The sequence below is a fragment of the Sceloporus occidentalis genome, unplaced genomic scaffold (genome assembly GCF_023333645.1).
Source record: "Sceloporus occidentalis isolate IW3139 unplaced genomic scaffold, rSceOcc1.0.p SCAF_2, whole genome shotgun sequence".
NCBI classification, from domain to species: Eukaryota; Metazoa; Chordata; class Lepidosauria; order Squamata; family Phrynosomatidae; genus Sceloporus; species Sceloporus occidentalis.
In genome coordinates this window covers 86651646-86670334 of record NW_028316982.1, presented here as the reverse complement: position 1 = coordinate 86670334, position 18689 = coordinate 86651646, and the positions used below count along the sequence as shown (strand labels likewise).

Sequence of the window (18689 nt, the reverse complement as noted above, 5' to 3'; positions counted from 1 at the left end):
CTTGTTTAGGGAGGCATTCCAGAATCCAGATTAATGGCTGTTAATCTGCTGCTTCTTTGTCTTTATTGTATAGTAGTTAGTATTATTTTAGCAATATTTTAATCATGTCATGTTGTTGTTTTAGATTGTACTCCGCTTGGCAGGTTTTTCTTCTTCTTTTTTCTTATTTTATTTGGCCATTATTGTGTAAAGCGCTGTGCAAACTTTACAGAGCTCTATAAATAAATGTCAATAATAATAATAATAACAACCAGTTTAAATGGGTTTAGTGATGGGCCTCTCTCCACAAACCACACCAGAAATTCAGCGCAAGTGTGAACGAGGGCCATTTATACCAGTTCAGATCAGTTTGCAAACCGATTTATTATGTAGTGGGAATGAGATCCAAGATTAACCCGAGGTGAGAGTGGGACAAACCACACTTTGCTTTGCCACCTATGCCAGCCGGTTGGGAGCCTGCGAAAAAACACAGAATTACCTCAACAGCAAGAAGAGAGCCTCCAGATGGCTTTCAAAACCCTGCCTGCCTTTTAAAAAAGGCTACCCACCATCCACACATTGGCTACAGTGCTATGATTCCACTTTAAGTGCCACAGGGAGGTGCAGTTTTAGGAGGACTAATTATGATTTTCAGCCGGAGAGCTCTTTGTGCCCAGGGTGACCAGAGCTGGTCCTCCTTTTCCAGGACCTGTCCTACATTTTAGCCTTCTGCCCAAGAGATGTCAAAAAGGTCCTCCATTTTGAGAAGGTCTAAGAACCATGGATATTGATAGGAGTGCTTTTTGCTTCGCTTTGGTCCGTTTTTTTTTCTTGAAGGTCCTACAATTGGCCATGCCTTGTCCTCCTTTGTGGTGAGGACATCTAGTCACCCTGTTCCCAGAGACAGTTGCTTTGGAGGATTGTAACTTCCAGAACCAAGTTGGAAACAGGCTGACCAGAGGTCCTCCTTTCCCCCCAGGACAGGTCCTACATTGCAACCTTCTGTCCAGGAGGAATAACAAAATGTCCTCCATTTTAGCATGGCTAAGAAGCATGAACTTAATACCTATAGGAGTGTCTTTAGCTTTGATTTGGTCATGTCCCTACATTTTTGTGTGTGGAATGATGTCCTCCATTTCGGGGTGCCTGGTCCTCCTTTGCAGTTAAGACCTCTGGTCCCCCTGGTTGGGCCTCATTATACTACAAAGCCTAGCCTCCCTTAGGATGCAGCTGGGGCAGTTAAAGCGGAATCACAACGCTGCAATTGCACAGGTGTGGCCGCCTAAACTGGTCCAAAACACACCGCAGACACAATCCAGTTTGAGACTGCTTTCACTGCCTTGGCTCAGGGCTAGGGGATCCTGGGAACTTGAGTGTGGCTGCAGAGCTCTCTCTGACAGAGAAGGCTCAATGTCACACAAAACTACAGTTTCCAGGAATTCCCTAGCATTGAGCCAGAGCAGTGAAAGCAGTCTCAAACTGGATTATTTCTGCATTGTGGTTGTGTTTTCTACCAGCTCGACTCTGGAAGGGGAGGCGTGGTGAAGAATGGCCCGGGCAGCCAATCAGGAGAGTGTTCCCTTTTTCCCCTCTTGTGACGTCACAATCCTCGGAACCTTCAGCTGCAACAATAACAATCGCAGGCTGGGAGGGAGGGTCCCCCTGCAGTCCTTTGGCTGGGCGCGCGCTGACCCAGCTGTTGCTACTGTCAGCAGCGCCCTGGGAAAAGAGCACCAGCAGCAGCAATAAAAGCATTGCAAAGCAACTCAGGAGAAGGGTCAGGAATAGCAGCCTTTCTTCCCAACAGCCATGTCATCCAGCGAGACTCTTGGGGTGCAAGAGGAGAATCTGCAGGGTAAGGGCCTCTAGCCTCCTTCCCCCTCCCCCTAATAATAATAATAATAATAATAATAATAATAATAATAATAATAGATTCCAAGAATTTATTATCTGCAGAGGGAGGTGAGGAGGGTTGCACGGTTGGATCTCGGTTTGCAGGAGGGGAGGCGGATTGGAAGCCCCCCCCCCCCAGCAGCTCTGCAACGATTGCTTTGTAGCCATAAGTTGTTGTTGTTTTTAATCTGTTGTTATTAGTTGTTAGGTGTTGCTAATGTTTGGAAGGAAAAGGCAGTGAGGGGAAAGAAGCTTGTGGGGGTGGGGGTGAGAGATGTTAGATCACTTGCTGTTTCACTCATTGGAGAGTGAGTAGGCCAGGCCCTCTTGATTTTGTGGTGCTACCTAAATAAATAAATAAATAATAATGTTTATTAATGATGTCTTTTTCACCAAAAGAGAGTACACCAGAACATCTAATAATAATAATAATAATAATAATAATAATAATGATGCTTGTTTATAGCACCCTTTTCACCAAAGGTACATCAGAACAATTTATACAATAATAAGAACAATGGTTATTTCTAACACTCTTTTCACCAAAGGGCACTACATCAGAACGTATACAATAATAATAATGTTTACTTATAGGATCCTTTTCACCAAAGAAAAGGTACATACGAACAACATATACAATAATAGTAATGTTTATTTTTAGTGCCTTCCCCCCGCCAAAAGGGCAGTACATTAGAACACATGAAATAATGTTTGTTTATAATACTCTTTTCACCAAAGGATAGCACATCAGACCATATGCAATAATTATGTATGTTTATAAACCCATTTCACCATTATTATCAAGACATATACAGTGACAACAATGTTTGTTTATAAGACCTTTTTTGCCAAAAGAGGGTACATGAGAACGTAATACAATAATAATAGTGTTTATTTATAGCACTCTTAGCCAAAAGAGTGTACGTCGGAATATATACAATAATAATAATGTTTGTTTATAACACTGTTTTCACCAAAGGGCGGTACATCAGAACATATACAATCAAAAACCAATGATAAACCACAGCACTATAAAATGCTGAAATACTAAAATAATATATTAATATGCTCAAAAGAAAACAAACACTGGATTATTATTATCTTCCCTGCTGGAGATATGTGCCATTGGCTCTGAGAGTACAGTGGTCAAGGCAGTGTTACTCCGGGTAGTCAAAGTACAGGTTCAGCCTTCTTTCTGCTCTTTGTTTCTGTTCCCCATTTGTACTTGTTGTGTCTTTGTCTGCATGAGTCATGTCTTGTCTGGGTGCCTTTATGGCTGTAAATAATTGGCCTTTGGAAATTATGGGCACATGGGACTTGTTAAGAGGTGACGTCATGGGATTGGTTTCCAGTGTGTACCCTGAGAAAGCTTGGAGGCAGATTGCAACATGCAAAGGACTGGAGTTTCTTTACTTGTACCTGTAATCAGGTAAATAAGTAATACTCTTGGAAGGTGCTCTGGCTTGTTGAAGTCCTGCCAAATACAGGGTAATTCAAAAAGAATAGTGCAAAACTGAATAAGAACAACTTTACATTTTGCGTCTTTTTTGAATCATAGAGTTGGAAGAGACCTCAAGGGCCATCAAGTCACAGGAATACACAATACTGGGTCCCTTGCAAGGTAGAAATGCAAGTCAAGGTCCAGTTGTTAGTTCCAACTAGAGTAGAGCTACTGAAGTAATGGAACTTGTGTTAGAATCTATTTTATCAAGTTTCTGTTGGTTTAGTGAGTCTGTTTTACTTGGGATTAACAACTGGATTTAGGCCATAGGCTTTCATTTGTATTTTTTTCCTGAACCTGCCATAAAGGAAAAGTTAACTTTCTGTTGAACATGAAAGGACTGTAGTTACCCAACTCTGAGATCTCACCATATTTAACATATCTTCAACTAACACAGAGACAGGTGTTACTCCCTGTCCTTGTTTACCTGGGAGTAATCCACAGTGACACTTACATATGTTGTTGTGTGCCTTCAAGATGTTTTCAACTTGTGGGGACCCTAAGGCAAACCTATAATGGGGCTTTCTTGCCAAAATTTGTTCAGAGGAAAATTGTCATTGCCTTCCCCTGAGGCTGAGAGCATGTGACTTGCCCAAGGTCACCCAGTAGGTTTCATGGCCAAGCCGGGATTCAAATCTTGGTCTTCAGAATAGTAGTCCAACCCTCAAACCACTACATCCTGCTGCACCAAATAGTCCTGTTAATTAACGCAAACCCAGTTAACACATACTTAAGCTTCATGTAACTAGACTGGTTCAGTTAATTGTTACGTTGACATCATTCATATAGTTGAATTTGGATGGCCATTTCACATATGTGCTACATCGGGGTAAGAACTGTTTGGCCCTTCAGATCTTGGTCAACAACTCCTACCATTCTCTCGCATTGGCTATACTGACTAGGGCTGCTGGGATTTACAGTTCCAACAACAGCTGGAAGCTTATACAGTCGGCCCTTCTTATACACAGATTTTTTATACATGGATTCAAGCATACACGGTTTGAAAATGCTCCAAAAAAGTATAAATTTACCTTGATGTTCCATTTTTTATTAGGGACACCATTTTGCTATGTCATTATATTTAATGGGACTTGAGCATACACGGATTTTGTTATACACAGGGGATCTTGGAACCAAACCCTAGCGTATAATAAGGGTCCACTGTACTATGTCCACCCTGTTTTACAGTATAGCAACTTATTTGTGTTTCCTGAGAAATGTTTAAGGGAAGTGAAATTAATCTACCAGTTACAAATGCAGAACTGGCACAGAGTACAAGTTTTAGCATTGCACTAATAGATTTGTATCATGCACATAATCCTAGTTTGTTAGCCTTGCATGGGATAGACAGGCACAGTTATGGCTGGATTGTAGATGTATTTGAAATGCAAAAGTCTTTGAAAGAGAAAGAGTTTGAAGTTCATATCTCAGTAACTTCCACACAAACCTCAGAGTTCTTTTAGCTTTTAGTTAAACACTGCCCCCAGCAAATCCCTGTGCTTTAAATGTGTATAACACTCAAATATTGTGACTTCCCTTAGGTTCAAAACACACTGCAGAAATAATCCAGTTTGAGACTGCTTTAACTGCCCTGGTTCAGTGCTAGGGAATTCTGGGAATTGTAGTTTTGTGAGACATTTAGCCATCTCTATCAGAGAGCTCTGGTGCCACAACAAACTATAATTCCCAGGATTTCCTAGCACTGAGCCAGGACAGTTAAACCGGTCTCAAACTGGATTATTTCTGCAGCGTGTTTTGGAGCTTAGTATGGAACTACTTGAAACTTTTCAAGTTCAATTGCTGCCTGTTATGCTTGCAGCTGTTTGTTTATATAACCTTCCTTTAGTTTTGTAAGAGGGTGTTTCACAACTCTTTAAGACTGTTTTTCAGTGTGGCCCAGAGGGGCATGTTTGTTCACGACAAATTATGTATGAAGTGGTAAGTAAAACATATAATCTCTCTCTCTATGCTATTTATATCTGTGGTCTGGTAACCAGAACTCCTGAAGTTGCTTACTATCAATGTATACCGTTGTACTTCTCTCCATCCCCCCTGCTTCTCTCTCTTCTCTCCCACCTGTCTTTTTCTGTGTTCTTCTGTTGCTGAACATCCTGGAGTTATATTTTCCAGAACCAGGCCATACGAAAGGCCTGTAAATAGAACTGTAAAAATACACAGTGGGATAGAAGCTTGTATCTAACAGATGCCTTGGAACTCACAAATTACTTGTATGCTAAGTGAGCTTTTTCCTTATTGACTTTATTCGCTGGCTTGGCACACACAAAAAAGGAAGAGATGCAAAATGTTGCATTATTTGTTTTCCTCCATAAGTTATTTCAAACATTGTTATCTCTGAAAAGTACATTCAGGACTCAGATAAGCACTGTTTACCGCATGGAACTAAAATGGCAATTATATTCACTTACTTTTTTTTTACATTTAGCAACCATTAACTCAACTGAAATTGGTCATTATCCTGCCCTAAACCTTACTGAAAGTCAGTCCATTAATGTGGTTGCAAAATGAAACCAGGTCATGGAAATTGGCTTCTTAAATCCATTAGTGTCTCTCATGTCAAAGTTTTTAACACTCATGGAATAAGTATGGCAGATAAAATTTGTCCAGCCATCTGGAGAGCACAGTATTGAGGAAAACCTGGAGTATGGCTTTTTTAAAAAATGTGAATCAGCTCAGGACTCATTGTCTCTTAAAGCAGAGATTCTTGAGGTGTGGTTGGTCTGCAGCATCCATCAGTTGGAGTTAGCATAGCTAGTGATGCGCTGTAGTTCCACAACAGCTGTGGACTTACATGTTTGCCATCTTGCCTTAAGCAAATGAACACAACAGACCAAAATTCCCTCCTAAGCAGCCCTATCACATTTGGACTGTTGGATGCATTACAGTGGCACTGTTTGTGTGAATGGGACCATTTGGCTCTCTAATGCGCTTTCCTTCCCCCCTAGGAATCAAGGCAGGACACAGTGTAGAGTAGGATTGGGTTGCATGTATGGATGGGTGAATGGGACCAACAGGTGTATGCCATGCAAAGGGATATTGTAGCACCTTTGAGACTAACAGAGAAATGAAGAAGTTGGTAATATAAGCTTTTGTAGACTTTAGTATACTTCCTCAGATGCAGTCTATGAAAGCTTATGCTACCAACTTCTTTCTTTCAGGCAGAATTCACACTGCAGAAACACTCCAGTTTGACACTACTTTAAGTTTGTTGTGGCACCAGAGCACTTTGACAGAGAAGGCTAAATATCTCAGAAAACTACAGTTCCCAGAATTCCATTGCATTGAGCCGTGGCAGTTAAAATGGTGTCAGACTGGATTATTTCTGCAGTTTGGATGCAGCCTGTCTCAAAGGTGCTACAATACCCCTTTATATACCTTTCCAGACTAACACAGGTATACAACAGTACTTCCTGTTCTTACCCTCTACCCATTCTGCTACACGTCTGTGGTATTCACTATGTTGCTCCATTTCACTTTGCCTGCATTTTGATATAACTTGCAGAATTTCTAAAATTCTGTTATAATTCCTGGTGATTTTTGACCACATATTCTGTAATTCCTGTGCCTAGGGCATAATGGCTGGCAGTTATTGGAATGGTGGTTTGGAACATCTGAGGGGCATTAGGTTGTCCACTGCATCCCAAAAAAGAGAAAGTTAATTCTGACAACAGTTATGCAATCGTAAGAAGACTCCTTGCTCAGTGACCTAATCTACACATGTGTGTTGTGCTATGACACCTATCTATTATGGAAGCAATACATGGATATGTATGCAGCCAGAGAAGAGGACCTGTATGACAAACAGTCAGTATGCACCAGTCCAAACAAGTCAAGTTTTTTTTTTTAAAAAAAAATTGAGATATGGTCAGCATATAACTGTTAATCTGAAAATAAATTTGAGTAGTTTAGAATTACAACATATTGGGAGAAAGTCAGATGTGGACAATTTTGGTTTTAGGGTCACAGGTTGGGGGGAAAATAAGGTATCAGACATTAAAATGGACAGAGAAGTTTCTTGTAGTTTCTGCATGTGAAAAGTGGCCCTCCAGGTATTGTTGGACTGGAAAGCCTAGTGGCTCTAGTCAGCATAATCAGTGGAGGAATACAGGGAGTTGCAGCTCAGCAGTGAGTGGAGGATTGCATGAATCCTAGATTCTACTGTCTGCAAGGGGATCATCCATGTAAAAATTAGTTTGTACAAGAAGGCAGGGAGGGTAGAAGTGACCCTTCTACAGCTTTGGTAGTGTAGTGGTTAAATGTACTGCAGTCATTCACTCACAAACCACAAGGTTGTGAGTTCAATACCATCCATGGGCACCAGGATCAATTAAGCTTGGCATCCTTTCGAAGTCGCTAAAATGAGTACCCAGCTTGTTGGGGGCAATTAGCTTACACATTATAAACCACTTAGGGAGTGCTTAAATGTACTGATAAGCAGATTAGAAATGTACTTGCTATTGCTACAGTACTGCCATTGATTCTGGGCAGTATAGTGCCAAAGTACTGCAAGAAGCAAAGATATAATGTCTTGGTACTCAGGACTGCTGGGAGCAGATCCAAGCCCCATAGGGGGGAAAAACTGGGAGTGTCAGTAGCTTGCTTGTTCCTCAAGTCTTAACACACACACCCCCTACAGTCTCTGCCACCCACTGCCAGCACACTGCTCCCCGTGGGCACCTTCCCAACTGACTAATACCCAGAGGCTGTGTCTTATCACATCATGAGCCCTTCAGTGGCCAATCCAGGCTATCCAAGAGAGAATCAGGGACTTCTTCCAGGAGCTAAGGTGCTGACAAAAAATACTGGAAAAGCATTTGCTTGGGTGGCTGCTGTGCTGCTGTTTTTCTAGGCAGTTGAGGCCACAGTTGGCTGGTTGCCTCCAAGTCTCTGTTCTAGTGTCTGACGCTATTGCTGGAGGTCTTGCCCTTTACTCGTGTCTTCCTCTGGCACTGCACACCTGCTTATCCCTCTTATTTCCTTCCTCCTGCTTAGTGGAATGATTGTGTCCCTTTGATCACTCACAGCTTTCTTTACTCACTTGGATCCTAATCTTGCTCTCTCTCGCAGCAGGAACGACCCAACTAAAAATATTCAGTGTTTGGTAATGCAGAATTTTCAAAATCATTATTATTCACTGTTTTTACCATGGATATAAAAAAGTAGACAAATAATGATACTACAGATTGAATCTCCCTTATCCAAAATGCTTGGAACCAGACATATTTTGGAACATATGCAATGAAATATCTTGGAGATGGGACCCAAATCTTTTTATATACCTTATACACATAGCCTGAAGGTAATTTTATACATAATACTGTTATGTATAAAATTACTGATTTTGTGCACAAAAACTTGTTTACATTGAACCATCAGAAAGCAAAGGTGTCATTGTCTTAGCCAACCAGGCAACAATTTTGGATTTCAGGATATTTTGGATTTTGTAATTCCAGTTAAGGGAGACTCATCCTATACATGAAGAACAAAAACATATGCCACCTATTTGGAGCCTGAGCCTCCATCCAGACTGCCAGGCCCTAGTAATTTGTATTGGCTCCTTCACCTTTCAGCCTTGTGGATACTGATAAGCAAAAAGGGTTTCATTACAGTTTTATTATTAAGAGGCAATAAATTAGGGAATCTGTCTGTTCACTTCCTGGAATACAAGAACCAAGCTGTTCAGCCAGTCTTTAAGAAAGAATGTCAGCAAATGAAAGTACTTGGCTTCTACATATAACCGTGTGTGGCTTTTTCTGTTTTGTTTTCTTCTTTTGCCAAGTAGGTTCTTGGGTGGAACTGCACTTCAGCAGCAATGGGAATGGGAATGGTGGCCAATCCACAAGCCAAGAACAAGTGCCAGCTTCAGTTTCAATTTACAATGGTGACATGGAGAAAATCCTTCTAGATGCACAGCATGAGTCTGGGAGGAGCAGTTCACGAGAGAGCTCACACTGTGACAGGTACTCCAAAATGCAGAGCTCTGGCTGTTTCAAAGGGGATTTCGACTGCATGTGCATGGAAGATCTTAGAGTTTGAGAAATGGGTAAGGTGACTCAGTTGGCCATGTTAGTGTCATCAGCACTCCCTCTGATTCATTGGTCCAGATTGTGTGTCAACTTGACCATGGACTTCCATTGCTACTGCATTCTCATTACACTTTAGGTTTTGGTTTACAGTAAGGTGGAATTCTCTCTCATCAGTTCCACCAGTGCTGTGGAGAATGCAGGCATTCGAGCCTCGGAGGAATCCATAATCCTACTGCTGCCATCCCAATGGAGTGGAAGGGAGAAAGGGGCAAGGAGCTGCATTTCTGCTCCTCACCATCCTCACCAGGTTATTAAACTGTCTTCTGCTGAAAGCAGTGGGAGGTCATTGACACCAGCCTCAGAACTGGGCTAGATAAATCAAGGGTCAGTTTTAGAAGGGAGATGCGTCTGGGGTCCAGGACAGATTTGGATACTGTAGGCCTGTAACTTCTGCCAGCATGCCCATTCTCCCACCCTATAGCACAGTGTTCCTCCTCTCTGACAATGGAGGCAATAGGTGCAAAGATTGGGTCATTTGAGGTTGATCTCTCTTACAAGGGTAGAACTCTTATCCAACTGTTCAGGTTTGAATGGCTTGGGAGCTAGAATGAAACCAAGCAAGTATAGACATGAAGAGAGACATGTAAGTAAGTTTATGTAAGTTTCTTAAAACAAAAGTGTGTGGTACTTCTAGGCATAAGCTCTATTCAGTGTTCTAAAGAAAACCACTGGGCTGTAATGCTTATTGTGCTGGACTCCAATTTGGAGATCTAGGTTCAACTTGCCACTCAGCCATACAAGTCACGGCTGACCGTGGGCCAGTTGCATTGATCTGAACTTCCTTCACAGGTTTTCTTATGAAGGTGAAATAAGGAGGAGCAGAACTGTATGCAGTGCCTTCAGTTTATCGAGTGCTCTATGTACTCAATAAATAAAGGTTCATTACTGAAGAAGCTGAAACATATTTGTAAAATATTTATAAAGTTCTGTATCACTCCAATGAATACACACACACACCTACCTACCTACCTACCTTCTGGGATTGGTGACATCCTTCTGGAATCCAGAACAAACTTGCTTGCCTAATGATAGGGCCTACCTTGTATTGGGGTGGGGGGTGGGGGAGTGGGAGAAGGGGATTGTGCCTGGTTTCACAATTTGAAATAAAGGAAGAATGCATGAATGTTGTTCCTTGCTACTTAATGGCCTGTAATTCTCTTCTTAAAGTCCCCCTCGTTCCCAAACACCGCAAGACGTTCACAGAACTTCAGAAGTTGAGAGTCATGGCAGTGGAGAAAAGTGTAGCTTCCAGGTAACGCCCAGTCCTTTAATAAAGGTACATCTGTGTCCTTACTGATGCCATAATAATCTAACAGAAGCCCTCCTCTTGTTTTCCCATTGCTTCTCTTTTTTTCTTATCAAATTTGGAGAGGGGAAAAGACAGAATAGCTCCCCAGTGTCTTGACTAGTGGTACTAGGAGCCCTGGAAGCAAGCACACATGGAGAAACATCATAATCTCTAACCAGCATATGCGAAGATGCTTTCCATCAAGAGAGCTCTTTCAGTTGGGAGAGGTCACATTTCCCTCAGAGCTCAGAGAGCAGTACATTGTCACTGGGAAATGCAATTCTTTCCTTAAAATAGCAGGCCTATTTTAAGTACAGGTTGGAAAACCCTGATCTAGATGAACCCTAATACTTTCAAGAGTTATCAGTGAACTAATCTGGAAATATGTATAGTTCTTAAACATGATTAGGTACTTCAGCAGTTTCAGTGTTACAATAATTATTTAAGACTGCTTACAATAATATAGTTATGAAAACCAGTGTAGTTCTTTATATGCTTCTCTCTGTGTGTATATGCCTTCAAGTCGCTGGTCAACTTATGGTGATGCCATGAATTTCACAGGGTTTTCTTAAACAATGAATATTCAGAAGTGATTTTGCCAGTTCTTTCCTCTGAAATATAGGCCGGTTACAGACCAGCACTTTAGTGTGTGACAAGCACGCACTAGGGTTACAAAAGGGCGGTGCTTCCGCACCGCCCTAACCCTAGTGCATGCTCGTCACGCACTAAACGGCGGTGGCCCTTCCATACGGCCGCTGCCGTGAGGACGTCACGGCCGCGCCGCCTCTAGACGGGGTGGCGCGGACATCACGGCCTTGCTCCGCGCCAGGGCGCTTAGTGCGCCCTGAACACAGAGCAGGAAGGAGCTCCGTTTCGGAGCTCCTTCCTGGTTTAGTCCGCTGGGCGCAGCCTTCAGACGGCTGTGCCCAGCGGACTAAAAGAGAAAGGGGCCAAGCGGCCCCTTTCTCTTCTCCCTGCCGCCGTGGGGTGTCCTTGGGGCTTGAAGCCCCAGGGACACCCCTTTTCAGGCTGCGGGGAAGCGGTGTTTTGCTGCTTCCCCGCAGCCTGAAAAGCAGCGGATCGGGGCCTCAGCGGCTGCTGCTCTGCACACTGAGGCCCCGATACACCGGGGAAAGCGGTGGGTGCAGACCGCCCCAAATGGGCAGTCTATAACCCGCCTCAGCCTTCAGAACCTGGCATTCGTTGGTGGTCTCCCATCCAAGCACTAACAGAGATGAATCTCTCCCATCCAAATACTAACAGAGATGAACCTGCTTAGCTTCCAAGATCAGACAGGATCTGGTGCCTTTAGGGTATTTAGGCCTTCAAGTTCCAAATACCTGTGGAGCATATTCCCAGCTATAATGTATTTATTTAATTTCTACCCTCCCTTTCTTCTAACACAGGATCCAAGGTGGCATACAACACTTTCAAAGTACAATACAAGTATTGAATTGAATTGAGCTATATTTGGAACTGGATTTAAGCCTGTCACTAGTTTTTTAACTGATCTCATAAGAGTATCAAACTCATCTACCTTTCTTTTAGTCTGAAGAAGATTTTCTGGAAAGAAGGAAAGAAGTTGAACAGCTCCTGAAGAAAAATTCTGACTGGATGTGGGACTGGTCCAGTAGACCTGAGAATATTCCACCCAAGTGAGCGGATCTTATGGTGAAAAATACATTGGTACCTGATTGAATTATATCCTTAAAATCAGTGGCAAACATTTGTGAATATAATTTTCTTGTCTTCTTGCAAAACAGGGAATTTCTCTTTAAACACCCTAAGCGCACAGCTACCCTCAGCATGAGAAATACCAGTGTGATGAAGAAGGGGGGTATATTTTCTGCAGAATTTCTGAAGGCTGTTCTACCCTCACTGCTGCTGTCCCATCTGCTTGCCATTGGACTGGGGTAAGGAGTTACTCAGTTCATCCCTTGTCAAACTAGTAGTGAAAAGGAACATTTAATTGTGATTATTTTAGGCTTGCAGCTAGGTCCACAGATCTCACATGTACAAATTTGTGGTCCCAAAGGAGCCAGGTTTTCCAGGTTTGCAGAAGTTGTCTAGGAACAGTGCTTCCTCCTGACACAACAACTAATGTCTTGAAAGCCAGCATCAGATATATAGTCAATGTGCTGCCCCGGGCTGTGTCTGGCTCCCAGGTTTGGGTTGTGCTTTTGGGGTTACTTTTCTGGCTGATGCTCAATATTTGTAGTTAATGGGGTTACACTTCTCCTGAAATTGCAGGTTTCTAGCTTGGACATTCTCTTGGACTCAACCCTGAGCGTGGAGGCACAGGTTTTTGCAGTATGCAGGAATATGTTTACACAATTAAAACTAGTGCAACGGCTGCACCCATTCCTGGAGGTGTCAGATCTTTTCAGGATAACACATGTCTTCATTATATCTTGTTTGGGTTACTGTAATGCTCTCTAGGTGGGGCTGCCATTGGAAACTGTTCAGAAACTTCAGCAGGTCCAAAAAACTCTGATTAGGGCTGTTTGTAGAGAGCATGTACCTTACTTGTTGAAACAACTTCATTGGCTACAGGTCAGTTTCTAAGGAGCAATTCAGAATGCCTTTTATGAGGTATACAACTCTACATGGCTTAGGGCCAGACCATCTCAAAGTCTATATGTCACCATATAAGCCTGCCCAAAGTTTACAATGACAAGAGAAGGGTTTTCTCTCTTTCCCACCACCGTCTCAGGATTTGTTTGTTGAGGACATAGGAGACAACCTTCTTTGTTGGTTGCTCCTAGGCATTGGAACTGCCCCTGGAGGGACATTTGATCTGGTCCCCTCTGTGCTGTCTTTTTTCCAGTCAGCAAAGTGCTTTTTGTTTAAATAGGTCTTCAGACTTTAACTGGATGGGGTAGAAGAATGTGAAATGTGTACTGTCCTTGTAAAAATATGTATTTTAATTGTTTTAAATTAACGTTTCAATAGAAATTATGGTTTAATGTTTTTTTAACTGTTGTACCACATGTTATAACTATTTTTCTGTAACTTATGTTATATTGTAAACCTTTTTTGAGTCCCATTTTGGGAGAAAGATGGGATATAAATGCAAAGAATAAATAAAGCCATTTCCTCACAAAATGCATGACTGGTAGTCAAAGCAGAATGGAGGTTCTCTACAAACTAATTCTCTTTGTAGTTAAAGCACTGTACCTACTGACTCTTTTTTGGGTTTCAGGATTTATATTGGAAGACGGTTGACAACCACAGCTTCCAGCAGCTCATTATAAGAGGTGGCAATGAGTCTATCTGCCCTGCAAAACATTGACAACATTTATCCAGGCATACAAAAACAGTGAACAAAAAGAACTCTAGGTGTGCAACTGCACCATGGTTATATCTGTTTCATTTTCTAAATATTATACTCCTGGCCTACTTGAGAAAGGCATGTATGAAAACAAAACCCAAACAGTTCTTGTATGTAGCCCCTTTTTTGTTCAGTTCAGTATGCTGATCAAGGGCAGGGAGAACATGTCCTTTCAAATGTTGTTGCACTACATATCCCAATAGCCATTGCTAGGATAGCCAGTGATTATGAATGATAGTTGTTGTAGTTCAGCATCATCTGGAAGGCTCTGAATGGAGTTTTTTAAAAACCCAACAACTACCAACTCTGTGGCAAAAAAAAATATGTATTGCTGTTAGTGAAGATTATGTAGCAAGGAATTATCCTGCTTGTTTTCTATTTTGTAAATACATTCTTTGGTATTGCTCTTGGTACCACTTTATTGTAAAAAGCTGAATAGTGGGCCAAGATTATTGTGGCCTTACATTTCTAAAGACTGCAGTCTTTTTACCTGATGTGAAGTGATTTAGTAAATTTACCATAAAATGTAACTGTGAATCTGAATCCAATATACTGTTGATAGAGGTTTGTGTGTTTTAGTATCTGACTGTTCTCTTGTGTTTTCATTGCATGTTTATATCCAGTGCAACTACCACATAACAAGGGTGTAAATATAGAAGACTTCAGTAGTGATGGTTTTCTGAAACAGTAATTACATCTCCCTAAATTCAGGAAACTTCCAAGAGGGATGGGAATGAGAAATTGCAAAGCCACAGAACCAAGGATTATTATGGCTATGATGGTGCTTATCTCCCTGTATTTGGCAACCCCCAATAGGCAGGTCATGGAGGAAGAAAGGGCTTCTGCATAGTTTTTGTGGGTTTTTCAGGCTATGAGGCCTTTTTCTAGAAGAGTTTATTCCTGACATCTCACCAGCAGCTGTGGCTGGCATCTTCAGAAAATGCTGGCATAGAAGAGAGTGGGGTATATATACTGTTGGTTGAGTTGGCCAAGTTTCTGGCCACACAGTTACAAAGCTGTATAGGACAACCCCCTACTACATCAAGGAGTTAGCTCACTTCATAGAAAAAAATCAACAAACTCAAACCTGTAGACATACTAATCAGCTTTGATGTGGTCTTGTTCACCAAAGTCCCCAGAATGGACACCATGGCACTCATCCAACAATTTTTTCCAGAAGACATCACAGCTCTGTTCGAACATTGTCTCACCACAAGCTACTTCTGGTGGGACAAGGTATTCTACAAGCAGAGAGATGAGGTGGCAATGGGAAGCCCTCTGAGCCCCGTGATAGAAATCTTTTACATGGAACATTTTGAAAAGCAAGCCCTGGAAACAGCACCAAAAAAGCCCACAACATGGTTCCTTCACAGTTTGGGGCCACAGAGAAGATGATCTGACCATGTTTTTGAACCATCTGAACAATATTCACCCAAACATCCAATTCATGATGGAAAAAGAAAAGGAAGGAACATTGCCATTCTTGGATGTCCTGGTCATCTGTGAACCAAATCAATGGTTGGGCCACACAATATGGAGAAAATCTACACACACAGACAGATACCTACACAAGAACTCCAACCATCACCCAGGACAAAAGAGAAGCACAATAAAAACACTTGGTAGGCCGTGCAAAAAGGATCTATGAACCTCACTTCTTAGAAGATGAATTGAAGCACCTAGACTGGGCTCTACAGGCTAATGGTTACTCTAGCTCAGACATCAGAAAGGCTGCCTAACCCAGAAAAACCCAGAGGAGGGAAGACAACCATTCTTCTAGAACATGGCCTCATATCCTGAAAAACCCACAAAAAACTATGGATGCCTCCCATGAAATTCTTCGACTTCACAAAGGCTTCTGCACTTTGCATAGAAACCAAGGAGGCTGACTGAAGAGCAGTCAGTTCTCCTTTTCTGACAGCCTCCTATGGATTCACACCAGATCCACAGGAAATAACATTTGCACATAGGGCTGGACAAAATGCTATCCTATAGCTGTTTTAGTGATGCTCCCCTCACCCCCATTTTTTCCTGTGCCATCCTTTTCTTGGTCCCAAAAAGGGTGACTTGCCTCTTGTGAAAGCTTCCAGGTACAGTGGTTGATGCTAACTGTCTCAAAGGAAGTTACTTTTCTGTTGCTAATGGAGTTAAAATTGTATTGCTTCCTTTTATTGCCCTTTATCCCTGGTTTGCACATGGCAAAGAAGAAGCAATATCTCCCTGCACTGACATCTGTCAATGTAATTTCAACTTACAACAGAGTAACATCTGAGGAAGAATAGAGGCCTGTGACTTATCTTTACCTTTTTTGTTCTCCTATACGATTTAAAATATCTTTGTTTAAAATAGCCAGTGCAACTTGGAAAGCTTGCATGAGGCATCTTCTACTTTTTGGTTGGCCAATAAAGGTATTACTCTCTTGTGGATTTTATATTTTGTTATATTGTGCTGTATGGTCAGCACAGTTATCCCTAAATATGTTTCTTTTTCACTTACTGTACCACTTAAAAACTGTATGTGGCGTTCTGCATTTACCATGATTAAAACAATGTTTTGTTTTCTTTGGTAGTTTAACACTTCCATATATAAACATATTTTTGCTGTACCCTGAGTTAGCAGGCTTTACTTAATAAGTGAAAAAAGAAATTAAGTAATTGTTATGTAGATTTTCTGTTACCTTAAAGTTTTTGTAAGTTACAGAAAGACAATGTAATGCCCAAAGTAAACAGTTTTATTGTTGTTTTTGCATACGGCTCCTGATGCTCTGAAGAAGCGCCATCAAGGTATGTACCACATTATGAAACATCTCAAGAATATTCTTACAAAGATTGCCTGTGTGGAAATACTACTGACTGGTGTTGAAAATGAGCACAGTTTCAGTATTTGTGTTAAGTGAAATGAAGTATCTGCTCAGTAGAAATATAGTATAGTACCTGACATCCATCCATATTAGCACTCTGTACTTACAATATTATTCTTTGCTGCTTTTGCCCTTAATTCTTGTTTTCAAAACATGATTGTGTAGAACTGAAAGTAGGATTAATACTATGGCATTTCAGATCATGCTGCTGTGACTGTTTCTCTAATGTAGAATGTTATTTCATGAACTTGAGGACTTTGTTGAAGAGGTTAGCTTGGCCTTTTCTTATAGATAACAATTCAGCTAACTAGCTATGCTAAGATTCTCACTTTCTGTGTTCCTTCCTGGTATGGGCTTTGGGCAGAGTATTCTTTCCTTGAGGGCAGTCTTAGGCGGCCCAGAAGGAACTACAACCTCCACTATCCATATCCATTGTTCATGCTGGCTGGGGAGAATAGCAGTTACAGTTCAACATCTTATGGTCCCAAAGTGAAGTGGTCCTGTCACATAGTTGCAAATGGCAATACAGCAGGAGCTCTCATTAGAACTCCATAACAGCACTGGGTTTTGCCTAAATCTCTAGGAGAGAGATTGCTGACTTCAATAAAATCATTAGAGACTATTGTTTCAACTGCTTTCAAATTTGAATAGATAAGGCCCATCTGAAGCAGAATCCTACATCTTTATATTTCCATTATTGTCAGATGTAGCTACTTCTGAAGAAAGCAGTTTGGTTTCTCCTGATCTAGCAAAAGACAATCCAGAAAGACAATAGTATTGGTTGCTTATTCTTCCATTAATCATGGGACATCCACATATTTACTGGATACAAATCTGACATTTGTATGTAGTGAGGGTTTGGTCTTCTAATAGTATTTTTGGCAATCATGTCAAGTAAACAGCTAGAACTTTTATCATCCAGGTGACAAGTTCTGCAATAGATTGTTGAATGTATACAAGTTGTATGGCTACTATATAAAAATAAACTGAGTCAATATTTTCCTGCTTTGTGTGGTGTGTCTGTATTGGGGAGATCAACTTAGACAGGCTATTATAGGATTTGCTTTTGAGAGACATCTGAGAATTAAGATCCACAGGCAAAAGAAGAGGTCTAAATGCATTTATTATTCCTATGAGACTAGAGCCGTTAAATCATTTGCCGCATGGCAAGTTAACACTTGCTTTAACAGATCTTCTATAGTTCAGTCTAGCTGTTAAGCCAGGCTGGACAATTGTGACAAGCGTGCTAGGCCAATTTTCAGTCCTTGGTACCTTCCAGAAACTGCAGTTCCCACCTTCACCACAAAAAACAAACAAAAACTGGACATGGCTGAAAGTCTATGCCTAATTTTGGAGGAATGGGTGGGTTACAAATATTGACGAGTTCAGGGCTATTCCTTGAAGCTTCCATAAAGACAATTCTTGGGGGTGGGGATTACCAGAAAAGGGCAGTGTGAATAGTCAAGGGTGGCAAATACTGCCTTGGATCATCTCTGTAATTTAAATAAGGGCACAAGGCTTAGTAGTCCAGTTGTATCAGAGACAGCACAACCAATGTTTACAGCTGCGTACATGCAAATTTTTATTTGCTAAACACATTGCTATTGATATGAATCAGTAGTAGACTACTATAATATACAGAAGAGCCTTAGGCTCATATTTGTTAGAACAGAAAAAAAAATACTGCCTGCGGGTACATTACATACATGTATGAAAAATGAATCCGTTAAGAG

The 18689-nt window shown here is 41.4% G+C and overlaps 1 protein-coding gene across 2 annotated transcripts; it reads left to right on the top strand.

Moving 5' to 3' along the window:
* Window positions 1–1611: 1611 nt before the first annotated feature.
* On the top strand, window positions 1612–17944 carry BNIP3 (BCL2 interacting protein 3). 2 transcript variants are annotated; one of them, XR_016280075.1, is made up of 7 exons: window positions 1612–1834; window positions 9174–9351; window positions 10645–10729; window positions 12314–12420; window positions 12529–12678; window positions 13968–14104; window positions 14720–17944. XR_016280075.1 is itself a non-coding variant. In XM_089510171.1 (6 exons), exons 1-6 carry the CDS (start codon window positions 1789–1791, stop codon window positions 14017–14019), a joined length of 618 nt encoding a protein of 205 aa, XP_089366297.1. In that variant the 5' UTR covers window positions 1612–1788; the 3' UTR covers window positions 14020–17944. The 2 variants fall into 2 exon arrangements, 1 of the variants encoding a protein (XP_089366297.1); XM_089510171.1 differs by having other exon boundaries at window positions 13968–17944.
* Window positions 17945–18689: the final 745 nt, after the last annotated feature.